Here is a 22,419-nt window from a genome sequence, read left to right on the forward strand (position 1 = left end):
CCTTAGGCAGTTTTTCCAGCCTTTACAAGTTAGAAGTTTCACCCAGCTAAAAGGGATTAGGATAAATGGCAAGTATCTGCCCTCTCCTGATGCCATTTACTTGGTAGACCCTTTTGTCTCTTTTCTGTGGTTTGTAAGGCATGCTTTATTTCGAATGTCTGCTCCTCTGGGAAGATTGGCCCCAAATGATGGTGCAAATTGTTTGCTGTTGCTTTTGGCACGCAGGATCCAGTTGATGCGTCGGGTATGTTTGTTTGTAATGGCATGTTTGTTCCAAATGGTGTAAAATTCAATATGAACCAGTCCAGGACTTTGTTTTGTGTGAAACTGTTTGTTTTCAGCCTATTTCTCGTAGGACACACAGATACTGGGTCCATCCTCTGCATTGTAACTGTGGAAAAAACGCCATAAAAAACGCCAAGGCAATAAACCCACATGGCTTTTTCATGGCGTCTTTTCTCTCCCATAGACTTCTATTGGAGAAAAACGCCAAGATTTCCTTGCAAAAAAACGCCAGAGTGTGAACATGCTGCGATTTTGAAAAACTGCCACAGAGCCCAAAAAAGCAGAAAAACGCCAAAGAGGACTGAAAAAACGCCAAACAGAAAAACGCCAAGTGGAAATGGCATTTTGCGATTTCCTATTGAAGAACAGCTAACATCTGGCTGCAGCGTTTTTTCACAAAAAAAACGCCAGGTGGCGCTATTGGCGTTTTTATGGGCGTTTTTAGGAAAAAAAAACCAAGTGGAAACCTAGCCAAAGGGTGGTAGTAGAATTAGTGCATGGAAAGGTTTAGAAAAACAGCATTTGAAATTTCTTGGGTTGTCTAGTTTTCAAAAATATATGGTTTGATAGGGTAAATTGAATTTGCTGGCTTCAAAGATGTACAAAATAGCACATGGAGGCAGAATGACCAGATTTGGAAAAAATGGTGTGAAATTGCCCTATAACTTGCAAAAAAAACCATTAAAACATTGCGTTTTTTTAGATGAGCAAAAGATGAGAAAGCGTGCTTTTTCTCAATTTTTCATATTTTATAATTTTAAAATTTTTTTTTATAGGAAAATAGATATGAAAAAAAATGGTATCTGAAGATAGCCCCTCTGAAAAAAAAAACTTGTGTGGGTATGCTAAATGAAAGAGGAGAAAATTAAAGCTAAACAGGAGCACTGCAAAAGTGTTCAAAACAGCTTGTCTGCTGGTGTCTGCTGTCAGGCCCAGTACACAGTTGATTGTAAATATGTGTGTAGTAGATACACGGACTGGTTACGCATTCAGGCAGAGATGGTAAAAGGGCAGAGTGGCGAGTGTTTAAATGAGATGCGGTGTGAACCCAGTGAACCATACATGAGGTTTACTACAGTCAATTGGCATCTTTGTGGTATTATAGGAGTCCTTTTGTCTAAACCATAACTGGGTGGCAAATTTGACGCCTCTCCTAGCGAGAAAGGCACCATTTTGACCCTGCAAAGAAACCTCCAACAAACAAAGGAGTTACAAAATCAGCACCTTTTCTACTAAAGGTTATATTTAAAAGATCCAGGGCTTAATGTCTGGGGGTTCTCATATGTATATTTGAGGTGCCCCTATTTTTCCTAAGAGAATGACACCAGACAAGGTTGGAGTATCTCCAATTGTTTAAGAGCTAAACAAAAGTCTGCTGTGTTAGGTCTTCATGGAAAGGGAAAATCCTGACAAGTCTGAATCTGAAAATATAACCTATAAAAATGTCATACTTCAAGATATCAAGCTTTTCTTGATATAGGAAAAACCCCTTTGCTAGGTGTCAAAAAGGTGTCCCTATCTCGTAGCCACTCCTATCTTTCGCCCCGTTCATCTCAGAGGTCGGCCTGAAATCTGACCTGCAGGCAACAGGTATAAAGTACCCTGAATTTGGGAATTAAAGTGTGCTTATTTTAAGGGGCAAGATCTAATTTTGAAAATAAATTTTCCTGCCGGAAGCTCCCCGGGGAACAGAATCGAGTACTACTGTATTTATTTTATTTTTATCTGTTGGTGTGATTAAATTGTAATATCTTTTTTATATGTACTGTGAATACTTTTTTATTTCATAATAAATCATTAACTTATTAAGTTCCTGCCTTTATCTGATTTAAGAACCACATTTTCCTCAAAGAGACTTATTTAATAGTCCGTAGTTTGCATAGACGCTCGGCTAATCCGCACGTTCGGGTATCTTTTATAAGGTATTTGGGCACAGTAGATTAAATGTAAGTTGAGCGATTTAACCAGGTTTGGTTTGGTGGAAGCATTATCTTTATATTAAAGTGGGATGTGTGTAAGTGGGACATTTAGTCATTGTTTTTGGTCTAGTAAGAACAGATTTAGATCCTCCTACAGCTAAAATAAGTCACGGGCGGCTTGGAGTAGTGCGGGTTTGTGACATCCGCCACCATACAATATATGCTGGACGTTGATGTCTGGGGTAGGGGCCACACAGGTCCCCTGCTGCCAATCCTGGTGTTGCTGAATGCCTCGACTTGGCCTGTGAATATCCTGATTCTGCTGCTGCCCTGACATTGGCTCCTTTATTGTTTTCCTGTTTTATCAATATAACATATGTTGCTATGATGGCAAAAGAACCGCGGATAATTTGGGTAAAACCTGGAAGATTTATGTTTATTTAGGTTGACATTCATTATTTCCTTCTGAGTATCTTTTCTGTTCTTACAATTTATTGTGAGGACCACGTACTTTTCCAGTGAAAGGTTGATTGTCAAGGCATGTAATGTAATGGGATAACTAATTATGTTGTGTATGTGTATATTAAGCTTCTCATATTGTGTTCCATTAATGTGGATCCTATGCTACATTTATGCTTTGTGATATATAGAGGGTACGCTATATGTGTGTGAAAGGGAAATCACGGCTGAACAATGATTTAGCATGTATATAAAATAATCCGTGCTATTTCCCCTTTAAGACTGTATTAAGGGGCGTTTCTATGTGCGGACAACAAAGAGGCTTTCCTTGCCTTTAAGGTTTCATAGTTAAAGGGATACAAGTATTCTAGAATGAGGCAGGGGGATGGGCGTAAACTAAAGATGGCTGTGGTTTTACAAGCGAGGCTTTCATTACTTGGTTGAAAGTTTGCTAGAGCTTCAAGTAGAGAAGAGACGAAGATTCTTATTTGGCTTGTGCGAGCCTTTCAGGTAAGAAGGTTAATTAAAATAAAAAGCGTATGAAAGGCTTAGGATAAAACGGCATTAGAAGTTATTAGATGTGACAAAGAGAACCTTGACGGAGTGGTGTGAATGGGAGACTCGCAGTATAATCGGGTCTTAAATGATACTGTATGGTTACAATCGAAATTTTAGCGTTTTTTTTTTTTTTAAAACCGGGGAGAGTCGATGGAAGTGGTATGGCGGCGTTGAACGCAATAGGTTTGGTGAAGTAAGTGGTGTTTGATTTTTAGGGAACAGAAGTCCTGGAATGTGCTGAAAGGTGTGTAATGGCGATAGGTCCGATTATGTTAAGCGTTATTAATGGAGTGGGGGTGGATTTTTAGGCTAATGTTCTGTTTTACTTGAAACAGGATAGTTGGCATGTGCCTAGTAAAAGTAGGCCTTTAGGTACATCGGGTAATCTATGGACTGCTAATCGGTTAAGTACACCGTTCATATGATAGATATAGATATATAGATATATAGATATATATATATATATATATATATATATATATATATATATATATATATTGTGTGTGTTTTAAGCTTGAGATAAACGTGAAGTGTGGCGGACTCACACACTCTCTCTCTGAGACACACACACACACACACACTCACTCTCTCTCTCTCTCTGAGAGACACACACACACACACACACACACACTCTCTCTCTCTCTCTCTCTGAGACACACACACACACACACACACACACTCTCTCTGAGAGACACACACACACTCTCTCTCTCTGAGAGACACACACACTCTCTCTCTGAGAGACACACACACACTCTCTCTGAGAGACACACACACACTCTCTCTGAGAGACACACACACACTCTCTCTGAGAGACACACACACTCTCTGAGAGACACACACACACTCTCTGAGAGACACACACACTCTCTCTCTGAGAGACACACACACTCTCTCTCTGAGAGACACACACACTCTCTCTCTGAGAGACACACACACTCTCTCTCTGAGAGACACACACACTCTCTCTCTGAGAGACACACACACTCTCTCTCTGAGAGACACACACTCTCTCTCTGAGAGACACACACACACACTCTCTCTGAGAGACACACACACACACTCTCTCTGAGAGACACACACACTCTCTCTCTCTCTCTGAGAGACACACACACACACTCTCTCTGAGACACACACACACACACACACACACTCAGAGACACACACACACACACACACACACTCTCTGAGAGACACACACACACACACACTCTCTCTCTGAGAGACACACACACTCTCTCTCTGAGAGACACACACACTCTCTCTCTGAGACACACACACACACTCTCTCTCTCTGAGAGACACACACACTCTCTCTCTCTCTGAGAGACACACACACACTCTCTCTCTGAGAGACACACACACACACACTCTCTCTCTCTCAGAGACACACACACTCTCTCTCTGAGAGACGCACATACACTCTCTCTCTCTCTCTGAGAGACGCACGTACACTCTCTCTCTCTCTCTCTCTCTCTGAGAGACGCACATACACTCTCTCTCTCTCTGAGAGACGCACGTACACTCTCTCTCTCTCTCTCTCTCTCTCTGAGAGACGCACATACACTCTCTCTCTCTCTGAGACGCACATACACTCTCTCTCTCTGAGAGACGCACATACACTCTCTCTCTGAGAGACGCACATACACTATCTCTCTGAGAGACGCACATACACTCTCTCTCTCTCTCTCTCTCTCTCTCTCTCTCTCTCTGAGAGACGCACGTACACTCTCTCTCTCTCTCTGAGAGACGCACATACACTCTCTCTCTCTGAGAGACACACATACACTCTCTCTGAGAGACGCACATACACTCTCTCTCTCTCTCTGAGAGACGCACATACACTCTCTCTCTCTCTGAGAGACGCACACACTCTCTCTCTCTCTCTCTCTGAGAGACGCACATACACTCTCTCTCTCTCTCTGAGAGACGCACGTACACTCTCTCTCTCTCTCTCTCTCTCTCTGAAAGACGCACGTACACTCTCTCTCTGAGAGACGCACGTACACTCTCTCTGAGAGACGCACATACACTCTCTCTCTGAGAGACGCACGTACACTCTCTCTGAGAGACGCACATACGCTCTCTCTCTCTCTCTGAGAGACGCACATACACTCTCTCTCTCTCTCTCTCTCTCTCTGAGAGACGCACATACACTCTCTCTCTCTCTCTCTCTCTCTCTCTCTGAGAGACGCACATACACTCTCTCTCTCTCTCTCTCTCTCTCTGAGAGACGCACATACACACTCTCTCTCTCTCTCTCTCTCTCTCTCTCTCTCTCTGAGAGACGCACATACACTCTCTCTCTCTCTCTCTGAGAGACGCACATACACTCTCTCTCTCTCTCTCTCTGAGAGACGCACATACACTCTCTCTCTCTCTGAGAGACGCACATACACTCTCTCTCTCTCTCTCTCTCTCTCTCTCTCTCTCTCTCTCTGAGAGACGCACATACACTCTCTCTCTGAGAGACGCACATACTCACTCTCTCTCTCTCTCTCTGAAAGACACACACTCTCTCTGAGAGACACACACATACTCTCTCTCTCTGAGAGACACACACATTCTCTCTCTCTGAGAGACACACATACACTCTCTCTCTCTCTCACGCATACACACTCACACTCTCTCTCTATGAGACACACACACAATGTGAATCTCATAGACTGATGCATCGCTTGACCTGCTTGAGGAGTCACAGAGCCAGACTCATAAGGTATTACAACAACTACCTGTTTGCCAATGAATTGTTTGCGGTTAAACGTTAGCCTAACGTTTTATTCTTTCCTCTTCATTCTTTATTATTTTATGGCTTTCCCATAGCAATTTATCAAAACTTTCTGGCAGATGCCAATCTGTAGTTATTTTTAGTGTCTTTGGTAGTTAATAGACTGGAGACCACTAGATTATTAGGACAATACTCCGCTTAACCCATTCAGTCCCAGGGCTTTTTGGTACCTTATTTCCCGGAGCAATTTTGCCATTTTTTGAGGTATGTCGGTTCAGCCATCATTCCCCTTTCCTGCGAATAGTTTTACCCTTGTAAACTATATATTGTTTTTAGGGCTGCAACTAACGATTATTTTAATTTTTCGATCGGATAAATCGGACAAAAAAAATGCAAATGTTTTAAATTTAAAATAATGTAATAAAAAACATACAATTTAGACTTTCATCTCTTTATCGCAATGGCCTCTCTATTCACCTTCTTATTTTACTGACATAATAATAAAAGCTACAAGAACCCAAACACAGTGTTTTTCAAACTAGGTTTTAATACATTAGTAAATATTAATTCATGTTAACTATTTTTCATATTTAATAAAAACTATGAGAAAAAAAGCCTTGTTTATATTTTCTTTTATTTACATAACTGCCCCCAGTTATGCACATCTGACCCCCAGCTTGCCACTCTGCCCCCATATATGCCTTATACCTCCTATATGCCAGATTCCACTGTGCCCCTGATATGCCACTGTGCCCCCTGATATGCCTTATACTCCTTATATGCCAGTGATATGCAACTGAGCCCCCTGATATACCTTTTACCCCCACATATGTCTTATGCCCCCCTGATATGCCTAATATCGATATGCCTTATACCCCCTATATGCCACTGTGCCCTCTGATATGCCTTATAACTTCCAATGTGCCACTCACCCCCATTTATGCCTTATACCTCCCTATATGCCACTGTGCACCCTGATATGCCACTCTGCCCCCATAAATGCCCTGCACCACCCTGAAATTCATTATACCCCCCATACACCACTCTAACTCCCCCAGATATGCCATTCTGTCTCCCTGAAATTCATTACACCCCCATACACCACTCTGCTACCCTGGAATTCATTATACCCCCCCATACACCAGTATAACTCTCCCATACACCTCCCCCCTCCCATACTCCACTCTGCCTCCTCCCCCCTCCCATACTCCACTCTGCCTCCTCCCCCTCCCATACTCCACTCTGCCTCCTCCCCCTCCCATACTCCACTCTGCCTTCTCCCCCACTCCCATACTCCACTCTGCCTCCTCCCCCCAACGGAGATTCACAAGACACCAGGGAGCCGGGTAGAGAGCCAGAGTGGTGTATGGGAGGGGGAGGAGCCAGAGTGGTGTATGGGAGGGTGGTGTTTTGTGAACCTCCGTTGCTGACAGGCACTTTCACTGCAGCTTTGCAGAAGCCCCAGCGTAAGTGAAGGGCAGTAATGGAGGCTGTTGGAAAATCCCCTGCAAATTAATCAATTCAGGTGTCCTGATTTAATAAATACCTAGTTCTTATAGAATTTCCATACTTTCCCAGCATTTATAGGAAACATACTATAAGGTGTACATTATTTTTTTAAATCCATAGAATTTTTACATTAGGTATGATGGGATTGAAACTCTTTAACAAATCAAAAATACCCACAAAAGTATATATTTCTGTAAAGCAGAAAGCCCAGACTATCCTATCAGGTGTATTTGGGCATTCTCCATGCAGCTATTTGGCCACCAATCACTGTCAAAGTTGGCTGCAGCAATTATTCCCTGCGCTTTTTTTTCCACCAACGCTGCTTAATGTTTTATAGGATTCCTAAAGTGTTTGGCTGCAACTCCTGATTACGACAATACCACACGTGCATATATTTTTGTTTTTGTGAGGTTTTCTAGATATTACGGGTCGCAAGTTGGTCCATGCACGTTATAGATTTCACATTTTGCTTTAGTGGCCCTACGTCTCATTTGGGCCTGTTTAGCCCCCAATTCTAATTACCTAGAAGTATATATTTCTGTAAAGCAGATAACCCAGAGAATCTCATCAGGGGCATTTGGACATTTTTCATGCTGCCATTTGGCCACCAATCGCTGACAAAGTTGACTGTAGCAATAATTTCCTGCTTTTTTCATCAACACTTCTGTGTGATTTTGTTTTTGCACAGGGTATGTGTTACGACAGAGAAACCCAGCCAAAATTGTTTTGCTGCACAGCCAGATTTTTTTTCCCTCACTTCTTTCCTTCTAGAGGGCCATATCAATCCCTTACATATAGGGTACCCTATAGGGTAGTATTTTTCATACTTATGGCTTAATGGGTTCAGAGCTTGTGAACGGGGGCAGGGGGTTATACCTTTTTAGATGTTGTGCTAGGGCAATGGGATGTAAGGGTTTTGGGGGGGGGTTTATCTTTATTTTTTTCTCTGTTTTTACTTTTTCAGCTTGTGAGAAGAGTAATAAACATAGTTTCTCACTCTCCTCCCTGCCTTCTTGTGCCGATCACACTGTGATCTACAGTCTGTAAAGTCTGCGGGGGATATCCTGTCCTCTGAGGGTGATGTCAGCAGTGATGCGACCTGGAAGGGAATGCCTGATCGTTTGATCAGGCATTTGAAATGCAACCGTTTTGTGGTGCGAGTGCTGGCAGCCAATACAAGAAATCGGGCAGCAAAAAGCACCAATGCTGGCTTCTGCTGACTGGGGAGTCCAGGCTGTCAAGTGGCAGGATGTGTCCCTGCCCCTGCAAGAAAGTCAGGACGTACCTTGCCATGCAGGCTATGTGTTTGGCTAGGTATATCTTCTAACACGGTTTACTCAGTGCCAGTCGACTCCACTGCAGCTGGCTAGGTGACTATCGTTGGAGGGCAAATGAGCTCTCCATGTCCATTGTTTTCAATTGGGGATGTTTTCCTACAACTAATTGGCTACTTGAAGGAGATGCAAGGAGCTGCAGCTTCTCCTTAAGAAAAGTTATATGTAAAATTACTCACAAAATACTTTAATAAGTGTTCTTTGTTGATTCTGTCAGGCATAATAAACTGTCCCTTTAACCCCTTCAGGACCGGGTTTATGCTACTATGTTTGCGCTTAAAGACCAGATCAGTTCTTGTGTTTTTGCTATGTCTTTCTTCAACAGTAAATTCTCCTCAATTAGTGTAAATGGGGAAAAAAAGTGTATTTAGGTATTTTTCCTGTTTTTGGAAACACCTCATATGCCTGGTATTTTCATTTATTTTGGCACTTATAGGGTTAAATATGAATGACTCGCATCGCTGTTTCTAAACAAGATTTTTTTTTTTTATGTGGTATCCTGGGAGTTGCTCCCCAATAGCGGCCATGAAAAGAAACTGCTCAACAAAAGTATATATTTTGTGGAAGATGGCATCCCAAAGTATTTTAACACTTTTTATTTAACCATTTTAGTGCCAGTCTTGCCGTAGGTTTTCATTTATATTTCATTTTTAACAAACCCAATCTATCTGAACACAGTATATCAGTATTTTCCTGGGTACATAAAATGACCCAGTACCCGACCCCCCCCCCCCCCGAGTACAGGAATACCCCACTGCAGGCTCAAAATTGAAACATGCGCATTTCAGTAGGGCTGCAACTAACGATTATTTTCATATTAGTTGGCCGATTTATTTTGTCGATTAATCGGATAAAAAAAAATGAATGTAAATTTTTCATTTATTTAAAATAATTTAATAAACAAATGATGTTAATAGGGCTGCAACAACTAATCGATAAAATCGATAATGAAATTCGTTGCCAACCCAGATTAACCCAGTACTTATTTATAAAAGTATGGTGTCAGTGTGCTGTGAACGGGTCTGTGACTCTATGAGGGGACTATGAGATATCTGGGGGCATAAGGCATATCTGGGGAGGACGGAGTGACATATCCGGGGGTATAAGGCATATACATTATATAAGGCATATGTGGGGAGGGCAGTGTGGCATGTCTGGGGAGGACGGAGTGGTGTATCAGGGTGTATAAGGCATATCTGGGGGTAGAGTGGAGTGGCATATGTGGGGAGGGCAGCGTGGCATGTCTGGGAGGCAGCGTGGCATGTCTGGGGAGGATGGAGTGGTGTATCGGGGTATAAGGCGTATCAGGCACAGTGGCATATGTGGGGGTGGAGTGGTATATGTGGGGGTGGAGTGGTATATGTGGGAGGCAGCGTGGAGTGGAATATGTGAGAGGCAGCGTGGAGTGGAATATGTGGGAGGCAGCGTGGAGTGGAATATGTGGGAGGCAGCGTGGAGTGGAATATGTGGGAGGCAGTGTGGAGTGGAATATGTGGGAGGCAGCGTGGAATGGTATATGTGGGAGGCGGCGTGGCATATGTGGGAGGCAGCGTGGAATGGTATATGTGGGAGGCAGCGTGGAGTGGTATATGAGGGAGGCAGCGTGGAGTGGTATATGAGGGAGGCAGCGTGGAGTGGTATATGAGGGAGGCAGCGTGGATTGGTATATGTGGGAGGCAGCGTGGAGTGGTATATGTGGGAGGCAGCGTGGAGTGGTATATGTGGGAGGCAGCGTGGAGTGGTATATGTGGGAGGCAGCGTGGAGTGGTATATGTGGGAGGCAGCATGGCATATGTGGGAGGCAGCGTGGCATGTCTGGGAGGCAGCGTGGCAAGCCTGGGCTCAAATGTGCATAAATTGGGGGGGCTGGTTGGGAAATAAAGACAAGAAATGCATTTTATCAAAGTTTTTTTTTATTCTGCGGTTTGTATTTAACATCATTTGTTTATTAAATAAATGAAAAATTTACATTCATTTTTTTTATCAGATTAATCGACAAAATAATCGGCCAACTAATCGATTGTCCATATCAGTCACGCCCAGATATGTCACTCCGTCCTCCCCAGATATGCCTTATACCCCCAGATATCTCATAGTCCCCTCACAGAGTCACAGACCCGTTCACAGCACACTGACACCATACTTTTATAAATAAGTACTGGGTTAATCTTCACTGCCCCCAGGATTTAGATTCCCTTTAGTCTGCCCCCCTTTATCTCTAACTGCACCTTAAGTTAACTTTATTAAATTAACCCTCAGTCCTCATCATTAAATTAACCCTAAACACCCCATTAACCATAACTGCCCCTAAATTAACCCTAAACACCCCATTAACCACAGCATCCCCTAAATTAACCCTAAAGACCCTGTCAACCACAACAGCCCCTAAATTAACCCTAAACACACCATTAACCACAACTGCCTCAAATTAACCCCAAACACCCCATTAACCACAGCTGCTCCTAAATTAACCCTAAACACCCCATTAACCATAGCTGCCCCTAAATTAACCCTAAACACCCTATTAACCATAACTGCCCCTAAACACCCCATTAACCATAACTGCCCCTAAATTAACCCTAAACACCCCGTTAACCATAACTGCCCCTAAATTAACCCCCACCTCCCCTAACTTTCAGTAGCCCAAATATTAATTTTATACTTACAGTTAGATGAGAGTCACAGCCATGTGGTTCTGGCCTTCTGGGAGAAGGAAGGGGGTGGGGCCTGTTGTCACAGTGATTACAGGGAGGGACTGGTAAGTAGGAGCTGCTGCTGTGAGTCACTCAAACGGTTTATATAATGAGGGGGATTTTTCAGAGCGTTTGCTCTGAAAAAACCCTCATTTTATAATCGATAATAATTGATTCAACTAATCGATAATGAAATTCGTTGGCAAAGAATTTCATTATCGATTTTATCGATTAGTTGTTGCAGCCCTACATTTCAGTTTTCAAACATGGAATTTTGACAAATCAGTTTGTTGGATCCAGGTCTCATCTGAGACATGTAGACGTCTCATATTTCATTTTAACCCCCTAAAACTATATATTTCCTAAAACTAGACGGCTCAGGGAATCTAGTTAGGGGCATATTGGCCTGTCCAATGCAGCTGACTCCACACCGGCGCCTTCCAGATTTAGTCTAACAAAAAAAAAAACATTTTTCACATCCCCTTTGCGGTTTCACCATGATTATTTTCCTGAGTAGATGTGTGAAAAAAACAAAATAAGTTTTGATTTGTGTTCAGTGACACCCCCTGAGTACAGAGATACCCCACATGCATCGAAAAGTCATGCTTCTCAGACATGGTGGAGTCAAAACTGGAATGTGCACATTTCAATTTTTAAACTTTAAAATATTTTTTATCAGATCGCTTGTAAGAGACAAGTTTAGGCCGCTGATATTTATCAGGGAGACTGATCAATAAAGTGTCACCGACAAGTGATCAGTTAATTATGTATTTTTCCCGGCGTATAGTGGCAGTACCGTTGGGTTTGCTCACTTCCCCGGGACAAACACTAAAAAAGATAGAAGGGGTTAAGCTCCACCCCCCCTTACCCTATAACTGCACGTACCGGCGACCAGCAGTCAGTTCTTTTTTGTCCCGCAGGGACGAGCACTGGGGATTCTGCTCCATTCTTCTGCCTCGGCAGCTTGGATCCGGATCGGCCGGCACACGGGTTGTGTCCGGCGAAAGGGGGTTCCTGCAAGTCCGTTCGCTCCCCGGGTGGGAGCTCGGCTGATCTTTGCAGCACCGCGTTACAGAGTGAATCTGTAGCGGTGATTTGTTTCAAGCAGTGGAGGAGCATGCGCAGTACAGTGGAACGCACGCCCGGGTGGCTATGCGTTCCACTGATGATCCGGCCGTGCTACAACGCATGTGCGGCTCGGATCATCTGATTTTTGGCGCTAAATTTAAAATTTGGATGCCTATTTATACTGTGCAAACCTGTCTGACCACAAGAGTGTGTGTCAGGACAGGTTTCCATGTTGTCTAACCCCCCACACGTTTTTTGGTGATCCTTATCTATGGATACACCAAAATGTTAACCTCTTCGTCACCCGACAAGGAAAAAATGCCTCCTGCTCCTCCCAAAAAGGTTTCATGCAAGTCTAAACATTTAGCTTGCCTAGAGTGTAATACTCCTCTTCCAGACGGCTACAGGAGGAAGACGTGCCCGCAGTGTTTAGCGGATATTACTTAGCCCAGAAGCTAAGAAAAAGGGTTTTCCCATTTTGCCTCAAATACTGGATTTTATGGAGAGTGAGTGGAAAAATCTGAGTAAATGAGCATTTATCTCGAAATACTTTAAACAACTTGGGGCTTTCAACAGTTGCCAGGAGAACAATCTGGCTTAGATCCTGGAATGCTGACTCCGCATCAAAATCTTCATTATGTGAGCTGCCATTTGAAAGAAGCTTTTCGGTTCTCCACTGGAAGAATTTTTGAAACAAATGTCTGACACTAAGAAAGCTCTTCCTCAAGATATCAAACCTAAGTGGAATCGTAGATATCTTTATAATAGGCAACGATATTCTAGACCATCGGATAAATCTTCCTTTCGGAAGCAAAATAAAGGATCCAGATTTCAATTTAAAACTACAAGACGAGAGGACGAGGAGATTCTGACAAAGTGGGAAGTCGCCTTCAGATGTATCGGGAAACATGGTTCCACACTACCAGCAATCCATGGATACGTCAGATAATATCGGAAGGCTTACACCATCACGTTCTGCAAGACCCCAAACGATTATAACCTGATCTCCTCATACCCGTCAAGGAAAAAGAATACGGCGCTATGCATGGCAGCACCAAAACTCCTCAAACAGGGAGTGATAGAACAAATTCCGAAGAAACATCTGTGTCGGGGAGTTTACTCTCGCTTGTTCCTGGTCCCGGAGCCAGACGGCTCCTTTCGTCCAGTTCTAGATCTGAAGTCTGTCAGTCAATATATTCCATACCAACATTTTCATATGGAAACCATCTCTTCAGTGACTCGCATAATTCACAAAGGAGATTTTATGGCTTCTCTAGACTTCCAGGATCTGCATGTGCTGATAGCAGAAAGATCAAGAAGATTTCTCAGATTTGCAATAAAAACAAAGGCTTAAATCACTTCCAGTTCAGAGCACTACCTTTTTGGCCTCTCAGCTGCCCCAAGGGTCTTCACCAAAATCCTCACTCCTTTGGCAGCGGAGCTGCGATTGAGAGGTATAGCTGTGGTTCCATATCTGGACGACTGGCTGATAAAAGCGTCATCTTCTGCCAAACTTTTAACAGATCTTCAGGAGACTATTGCTCTTATCAAAGACCACGGTTGGATTTTAAACGTAGCTAAGTCAAACTTAATTCCGACTGCAAAGATCCGGTTTCTGTGTTTTCTGGTAGACTCAGTGTCTCTACGTCTTTACCTTCCAGAGGACAAAGCCAAACGTATTCGGCGAAGCGTCACCCAGCTACAAACTTTCCCCCTCTGCATCATCCGAAGGGCAATGAGCATCTTGGGTTTACTGACATCCACCATTCCTGCGGTAGCCTGGGCGCAAGCGCGAAGGAGTCCTCTACAATGGTACATTCTATCCCACTGGTCCGGAAGAGATGAACACCTAGACACGAACATTCTTTTGTCTCAAGATGTACTTCAACACCTATAGTGGTGGAAGGTCAAAAGAAACTTAACAAGCGGTCTATCGTTCCAGCCCAAGGAATGGCTTATAGTCACCACGGACGCGTCCAAAACCGGTTGGGGAGCACATCTCCAGTTTCGCACAGCCCAAGGAAAGTGGTCAACACAGGAGGCACATCGATCCTCGAATTTCTGGGAGTTGAACGCAGTCTTCAAGGCTTTAGTATTCTTCAAACCGTGGATATCGGGCAAGCCGGTGAAGATTCAATCCGACAACGCCACTACGGTAGCCTATATCAACAGGAGGGTACGAGAGTATCCTGTCTTCAAAATCTATGCTCCAAAATTATGCTATGGGCACAAGGGAATCTGGAAGCGGTTTCGGCTGTCCATATCAGAGGTCAGAACAATATACTCTCAGACGACCTCAGCAGAAACGGATGCTCCCAGGCAGAATGGTCCCTACACCTGTCTGTTTTCCAAATGTTGGTTGCGAAAGTAGGCTTGCCAGAAGTGGATCTCATGGCGACAAGATTAAATCAGAAAGTATCCCTTTTTTCCTCTCTATACAAGATGGATTACCCCCAGTTTCTGGATGGTCTGGAGATCAAGTGGCGGTTCAGTCTGGCGTACATCTTCCTGCCGATATCTGATTCCTCGAGTGATACTCAAGATCAAGACGGACAAGGCGAGGGTGCTGGCGGTTCTCCCTTTCTGGCCAAACCGCAGTTGGTTTCCAGACCTTTGCCAACTTTCGATAACTCATTGGGACCTTCCGTTATCTCCTGACATCTTGGAGAACAAGGGGATTCCTCTCCACACTCTTCAAATGTTCAAATTGACGGCTTGGCTGCTGCAAGGGTAATCCTGAAAGGTCAGGGTGTAGACCCCGTCATGGCTAATCTCCTTTTAGGTTCAGTCAGACTTTCCACGGCAACAATTTATCTAAGAACCTGGAGGAAATTTCTAGAATGGTGTCAGTCTCAAGACTTGCAGGCTTCACCTCTGTCCATTCCGGTCATTCTTCACTTTTTGAATCAGGGATTTGAAGCGGGCCTCAAGGTTGCAACACTTAAAGGTCAGATTTCTGCTCTCAGCCATTTTTTACTCGTCGATTTAGCATCGGTTTGTTAACGCCATCATGATTAAAAGACCTCCGGTTAGATTTTTTTTTTTTTTTCCACCATGGGATCTCACCTTAGTTCTCAAAGCTCTGTGTTCTGCGCCATTTGAGCCTCTTCAAGAAGTCTCCCTCAAGTTCCTCTCCTTAAAAACAGCGTTTTTGGTAGCTATCACATAAGCACGGCGTATTGGGGAACTCCAGGCTCTCTTGGCCTCGGAAGATTTTCTCATTTTTTATCAGGACAAAGTGGTTCTGTATCCCAGGCCATCCTTCCTTCCGAAGGTGCTGTCTCAAGCTAATATTAACCGGCCTATAGTCCTTCTAACATTTTACCCAAATCCTACGTCGTCACAAGAAAATGACTGGCGCTCTCTGGATGTTAAAAGAGCACTTTCTGTTTATTTGCAGCGTACTTCTACCTTTCGTTCATCTGATCATCTGTTTCTTCAGTTCCATGGCAAGTCTGCAGGTCAAGCAGTGTCAAAATCTACATTAGCCAGATGGCTCACGGACGCCATCCGTCTGGCATATGAATCCTGTGGTATGGTTCTTCCATCCCAGATTAAGGCCCATTCCATGAGATCAGTCTCTGTTTCCTGTGCTTCCAGATCTTCAGTCTCTCCGGAAGAGATTTGTAAGGCAGCTACTTGGTCCTCTTGGAACACTTTCATTAGACATTACAGACTGGACATTTCCTCTGCCTCAGAAGCAGAGTTTAGGTGACAGGTTCTTCACATTGTTAAACGCTAGCTCCCTCCCTTTTTGTTTTGGGGGATCTTGATATATCCCGCCAGTACTGCCACTATATGCCGGGAAAACCAGAAATTTTTACTTACCGTAAATTCACTTTTCCCCAGTATAGTGGCAGTACGGGTTTCCTTCCCAAGTCGTGTTAATAAAGTAAGTTCTGTTCTACTGGTTGGTCCTCTTGTTATTAACTGGCTTGCGGTCACCGGTGAGTGCGGTTATAGGGTAAGGGGGGATGGAGCTTAACCCTTTATCTTTTGAAGTACTTGTCCCGGGGGAAGAGAGCAAAGCCCGCCGGTACTGCCACTATTCTGGGGAAAAAAGAATTTACGGAATTTCTGTTTTCTCAATCTAAATGGAGCTGGAAAGGATCCTTCCTGTCTTCCTATGATAGTCTATTCTGCTAGAGCAGGGGTTGAAAACTTTTTTGGATCTAAGAGCTGGTTAGAGGACCATTCTTGGTACTTGTGCGCAAGTCTCCTAAACAATAGACACGCTGACTACAACTATATGTACTCGCAGATATGAAAGCTAGTACGTATGTACACTGACCCCCCCTGTATTTCTTAGTAAGATCTGTCTCCAATACATGTGAGCCACTTGCCATTGCCTCTATGACATTGTGGGCTTTGTGTAACATGAGTGCCGATGACCCACGTCCTAGCATCCTCCTTTGCTTGGTACTGTGCCTCCAGGAAGTGTTTCACAAAAGGTCATCTGCCCTTCTTCAGGTAAAATACAGGACAATCATATTAAAATTAGCAACTTACAATTAAATTAACAAAAAAAGTGAAAAAACAGGTGAATCATTGCCAAAGGTTAAGTAAACAATAGTGTTGAGCCATACCCTTTTAGCCTGAAACGGCAGATTTGCAAAAATGTTACTTGAAAATCCATCCATAATTTTGTTAAACATTACTGGATTAAGATGCCTTTCCCAATGGCATACATCTAATTTTTTATAAACAACTCGGTAGGCAAATAATTCATATTGTTCCTGAAACTAGGCAAACTTTTGTTTCGCATTTGTACACACCAACCAATGACCACACAATCTTTTATTCTACAGATGAAAACACTGCTTTGATTACATCTTGCACAACATAGCATGCAATGTAAATGTGGATGCTGGGAAATAGTGTCTGATGAATAGTGCCACATGTTCTGGGAAAAGCTGCAAAATGCAGCTTTATTTTTGACATGTGCTTTCATGTCTGGGTGTCTGACGTTCTAGTACTTCCCTGAGAAGTCCATCTGGGAAAGATGCTGCGAAAGCAGGAACTAAGGACACCTATGCATTTTTTTTTTCTTTCTGCCTAAAGTCAAAAGTACCTACTTGGCACACATTACTCGTTATCGTACTTTAAACAACAACAAAAAAAAACACCAATGCCACAAAGTGGGTGTTCCCTTAATTCTATGTGTCCTTTCAGTCTATAGTTCAGTACAGTAAATATAATTGCATAACAATATTCCTAATTGAGGAACCATACGTTTTCTAAATTAATTTAACACAACAGACCTACTTCTAATTGAAGATAAGCATTCTTTTTTTATGTTTATTCCTCTGCACACTGTGACTTGTCTTTTACAAAGATAAGCAGAGGAGAATGATGTTAAACATGAAAAAGTAAAGCTAATTTGAAAACATTTTGTAACAAATGATTTCTTCCTTGATGTAAAACATTGCTTTGTCTACACGGCTATTCACAAAACAATTTATACCATTACAAATATTAGAATTATATTCATACTACTAATCATTGTGTGCTACATGCAACACATCGAGAATTCTGTGCACACCTAAGCATGCTTAAATTGTTATTTAATGCAATCTCAAGTATAAATTGAGAATTCCAGCACACATTGGATTGGGCATTTGTTGTAAGTGTACCAGCACCTTTATCGAGTGAATGAAAATTACTTGTACGCCATTCACGAATAAAACTGCAACTGCTGTCACTGCTACTTCCAGACAAGTGTGCTCTCATTAATTCTCTTCTGTCTCATTGACGAAGGATGAACTGTCCAAAGCATCTGGACAGACCATCTACTTCACCTCTGACATATGGAGCACCACTAGTGCCTTTCTTTCACTGGCAACACGCTGTTGACAACACGCAGTTTTGAAGGGTACCAGCTGGTGTAGCACACGTGGTGATGGGAGGGACAGAGGGGAATCAGGGTTATATATCCTTTCTACTCCCTACTGAGCTTATAGATGAGCATACCTGCTCACATTTTGGCAGCTCTTGGGAGGATGCTGTGGTGCAGTGGAGTGGACCACAGACAGGCAGAGCTGTAGAAATGGGACTGGTGGTGACTGGGCAGCAAACATGGTGAAAGCTGTTAGAAATGGGGGATTGGGGTTTATAATGCATCTTCCCCAAAACTGTCTACCAGGAAGTATTTAGCCGCTCAAACTCCACCCTGGACATGATGGAGCATATCCCGGAACGGTAGTGGGCTCTTCACTCCATGTCCTATGAGCAACGCATTGGGGTGTCCAGCCAGTTGGGCAGAGGGAAATGGACTTTGAGGCAGGTGGTGCGGTTCTGAAGCCATTCAGTGTTGTGACAGAGTTGAAATGATCACTTTCGGTCAGATCATCCCCTTCCTTACTCTGGAGAAAATTGGCCCTGTCTATATGGCTACAAAGATTTTTCTAGTAGCTACATGAGAGTTTTTTTTATTTATTTTAATTTTACAACTCCAATGCCTGCACTGAATTGCATTGCATCAAGTATAATTGACTTCTGTAGTCGGTTAACCTGAATTTAGGGATGCATGCTCCTTTCTAGCAATAACCTCAGATACCACAAAAAAAGCTTGAGGGGCATTTGTTAAATTGTAGTCACAAGATTTGCAGAGGTGTGTGCTTAAACAGAACATCCGATTAGCATAATTACTAATGGGAACAATTGCACAACAGTTATGTTTTTTGAGATGCAAAATGTATGAAATGGCCTTGGGCAAAAGTTAACTTTTTTTTTTTCCTCTCTTTCAGAAAACTTTTTCAAACTGTTAATGTTGCTTGGCCGACAATGTTTAATATCATAGTGAATGACGCAAAAGAAATAAAAGAGAAGCTGTGCAGTAAACGTGCTGAAAATCTTGCTAAAAATTCTATTTCAAATTCTTCTGTGGGGATGACTACGTCTGTGCAGAGTCTTCATGATGGAATGGCAATGAAGCTAGGACTTTCACCAAATACACAAGTGCCAGATGTTGCAGCATTAACAGTTAAAGAGGAGTTAGATGACATTAAATTCTACTGTCACTCATCTGTGTCTAGAACAGAACTGAAGTGTAGTCTCTGTCCTGACACATTCCAGTATATCTCTGAACTGATGCTCCATGAACAAATCCATAATGCCGCTAATCCTGTGGAATGCCAACTTTGTGGCAGACGGTTCCAGAGCACATCCAGCTTGAAAGATCATTATAATATACATACAGGTGAACGTCCTTACAGGTGTGAGTTGTGTGCTAAAGCCTTTACTCAGTCTTCCTCTCTTTTAACTCATAAACGCACTCACACAATGGAAAAGTCCTATAAATGTGAATTTTGTGCACGACTCTTTAAAGATGCTTCAAATTTTATAAAGCACAGGAGGCTTCATGGTCAGGGCGGACAAGTCCAGGGAAGAAACCAGATCTTACCGGAAAAACCCTATGGGTGCTCATATTGTGAAAAGTCCTTCAAGCGCACTTCAGATTTGAAAGACCATGAACGTGTCCACACTGGTGAGAGACCATACCGTTGTAGGATATGTCAGAAGTGTTTCACTCAGTCTTCTGTATTGACTGGTCATATGCGTATTCACACAGGAGAGAGGCCCTTTCATTGTGATATTTGTGGCAAAACATTTAACAACTCTTCTAATTTTAAGAAGCATCAGCGTACACACTCAGTGCGGGATATGTTGGCAAAGGTCTCGCGTAATGGCAGCTTTTCACATCACAAGCAGCCCCTAAGAAGCAAGAATGGTACAAGAAGATTAAAGGGTATCAATAGTGGTTTTTGCAATAAAGGTGTGCGTTTAAATCTTCCTCAGGGAGTGATAATGAATGAACAACACAACAAAAAAACACTTCAGAAAATGTCTTCTCAGGGAATTTGCAACCGTTCCACAATGAATGGTATCCCACAAGCAAGCTTTGGAGGTAATAGTGTTTCCAAGGAAAACAAAAAACTCTCTGGAGAAGAAAATGATAAAATAGGGTCTCTTGTACTTGATACTACTGTGACAACTGATATGTGTTTAGAAAGCCAAATTATCATGCCTGAAGCCAAAATATGTGTGCATAAGGATAATTTAGAGAACCACTTTAATCTAAAATCACTCGAGTCTCAGCAGGATCCATTTGAAAGCACTCATTTACACGGAGGTCTACGTGATAGCAAAAAGCAGGGAAATGAATCATATATGCATATAGTTGAAGATGACTTTGCCAATGGTGCACTTACTGAGTTTCAGATTTCAAATTCAAATGTAGCTCAAAGTGATATACAGACAAAATGTGATATTGATTATGGTATAGAAACAGTTCACCCTGGCGAACTGGCTTTGTATAAAATGCAAAATGGCCATGAAACTGAATTTGATGACATTTGTAGTGGAAAGGATCTAGCAGATTCTGAGAATGTTGCTGAGGACAGGACCAAGCAATGCTGTAATCCAAGCACAATTGACAAACTTAACGACCTGTGTGACCCAGAATTCCTTGAAATCGAAGCAAAACCTTATATTTGTTTTGTGTGTCTAAAACGTTTTAAAAGGGCTACTGATCTAAAAGAGCATTTACGGGTTCATACAGGTGAAAGACCATTTGTCTGCAAAATATGTGGCAAAGGATTCACACAGTCATCTGCCCTTTCTAGTCATCAACGAATTCATACTGGTGAGAAACCTTTCCAATGTGAGGTATGTTTCAAGAGGTTCAACAACTCTTCCAACTTCTCCAAACATAAACGGGTACACACAGGAGAACGTCCACATAATTGCCCCTTATGTGGGAAGAGCTTTCAGGAAAAACGCAGGGTAAAGCGGCACTTGAAAGCAGTTCACCAAATTCAAGAGTGAGAAGTACACTTTATTGTATTTTTAATATAACAAGGATAGATCCAGAAAAGGAAATGTTATGGTAGTCAGTATGTTTTAAAAATAGCGTAGGGAACAAGTATCAATGTTCCATCGTATTTGTGATCGTCTATTACACTTTTTTGTTGGTCAGTCTTTCCTGTATATATTTAACTTGGTTACATTTCCAATAAGGTCTAAAACTTATATACTTTTAACAGAAGAGTGTATGGATTGAACTTGTGTGCTCCACACTGCCTAGGTTGAATAAGTGTGAAATTATCAATTGTGTTTTTATCATAACTCACTTACTTTTTTGTCAACAAAAAAGACCACAAAGTGAAGGAGTGCTCTGTCAATTGGGACTGGCACTCTATAAGAAGTTGGTGCAGTACTTAAAGGGAGAAGCAAACAGTTCAGAGCCAGGGAAGGATCTGGCATAGGCCAAAGCCTCTGCAGCTCTTAAATAATTTTAACCCATGCTCAACCTTAAGCAGTGCAATTATGTCCTATAAACCATGGCCTAAACAACCACTAGACTATAATAGCACATCTGAGAATTTTAGGTCAAAGGTGAAATTTCTCCTCCTAAAAAAAAACGGCAGCCACCCCTTCTAATGAACGCACTGTAATAGAGATCCCAGATCTCTGAATCCCCCCCAGGCTGATTGCACATTCATTGATCAGGAATGCAGGATTGCAGTCCTAACTGCTGTGACCATTAACCGTTTAACTAAAATATATGGACCCAAGTGATGCCGCCATAACACTGATCTAGTCAATGTAATCCATGTAGTCATGGATTTTATTATCTTTTATTTATATAGCGCCAGCAATTTACACAGCGCTTAATACAATACATATATTCAAGGGGTATGACAAGACGAGAGTTGACAGACTAAGACAAACCGATAAATTAGGTGTAGAGAGCCCTGCTTGTGAGCTTACATTCTTGAGGACTTTAACCCTCCTTAATTTGTCAAGCCCTGTGGAACTGCTAATATGTGTTTAAAAAAATGATTTAAAACAAAAGTCCTATTTGT

At 42.5% G+C, this 22,419-nt stretch overlaps 1 protein-coding gene across 2 annotated transcripts; it reads left to right on the forward strand.

The window, feature by feature from the left end:
- Positions 1 to 3,020: 3,020 nt before the first annotated feature.
- LOC128469646 (zinc finger protein 383-like) lies at positions 3,021 to 21,417 on the forward strand. 2 transcript variants are annotated; one of them, XM_053451466.1, is made up of 2 exons: positions 3,021 to 3,173; positions 19,300 to 21,417. In XM_053451466.1, exon 2 carries the CDS (start codon positions 19,337 to 19,339, stop codon positions 21,377 to 21,379), a length of 2,043 nt encoding a protein of 680 aa, XP_053307441.1. In that variant the 5' UTR covers positions 3,021 to 3,173; positions 19,300 to 19,336; the 3' UTR covers positions 21,380 to 21,417. The 2 variants fall into 2 exon arrangements, with proteins under 2 accessions (XP_053307441.1, XP_053307440.1); XM_053451465.1 differs by lacking the exon at positions 3,021 to 3,173 and adding an exon at positions 3,361 to 3,414.
- Positions 21,418 to 22,419: the final 1,002 nt, after the last annotated feature.

The sequence above is a fragment of the Spea bombifrons genome, chromosome 12, assembly GCF_027358695.1.
Source record: "Spea bombifrons isolate aSpeBom1 chromosome 12, aSpeBom1.2.pri, whole genome shotgun sequence".
In the NCBI taxonomy this organism is placed as follows: Eukaryota; Metazoa; Chordata; class Amphibia; order Anura; family Pelobatidae; genus Spea; species Spea bombifrons.

Excerpts from the sequence above, each read along its gene's own strand:
- LOC128469646 (XM_053451465.1), top strand. The coding sequence starts at position 3,383 with ATGGCGGCGTTGAACGCAATAGGTTTGGTGAA. Across the intron at positions 3,415-19,299 it reads AACGCAATAGGTTTGGTGAA|AAAACTTTTTCAAACTGTTA; the intron begins GTAAGTGGTGTT and ends CCTCTCTTTCAG.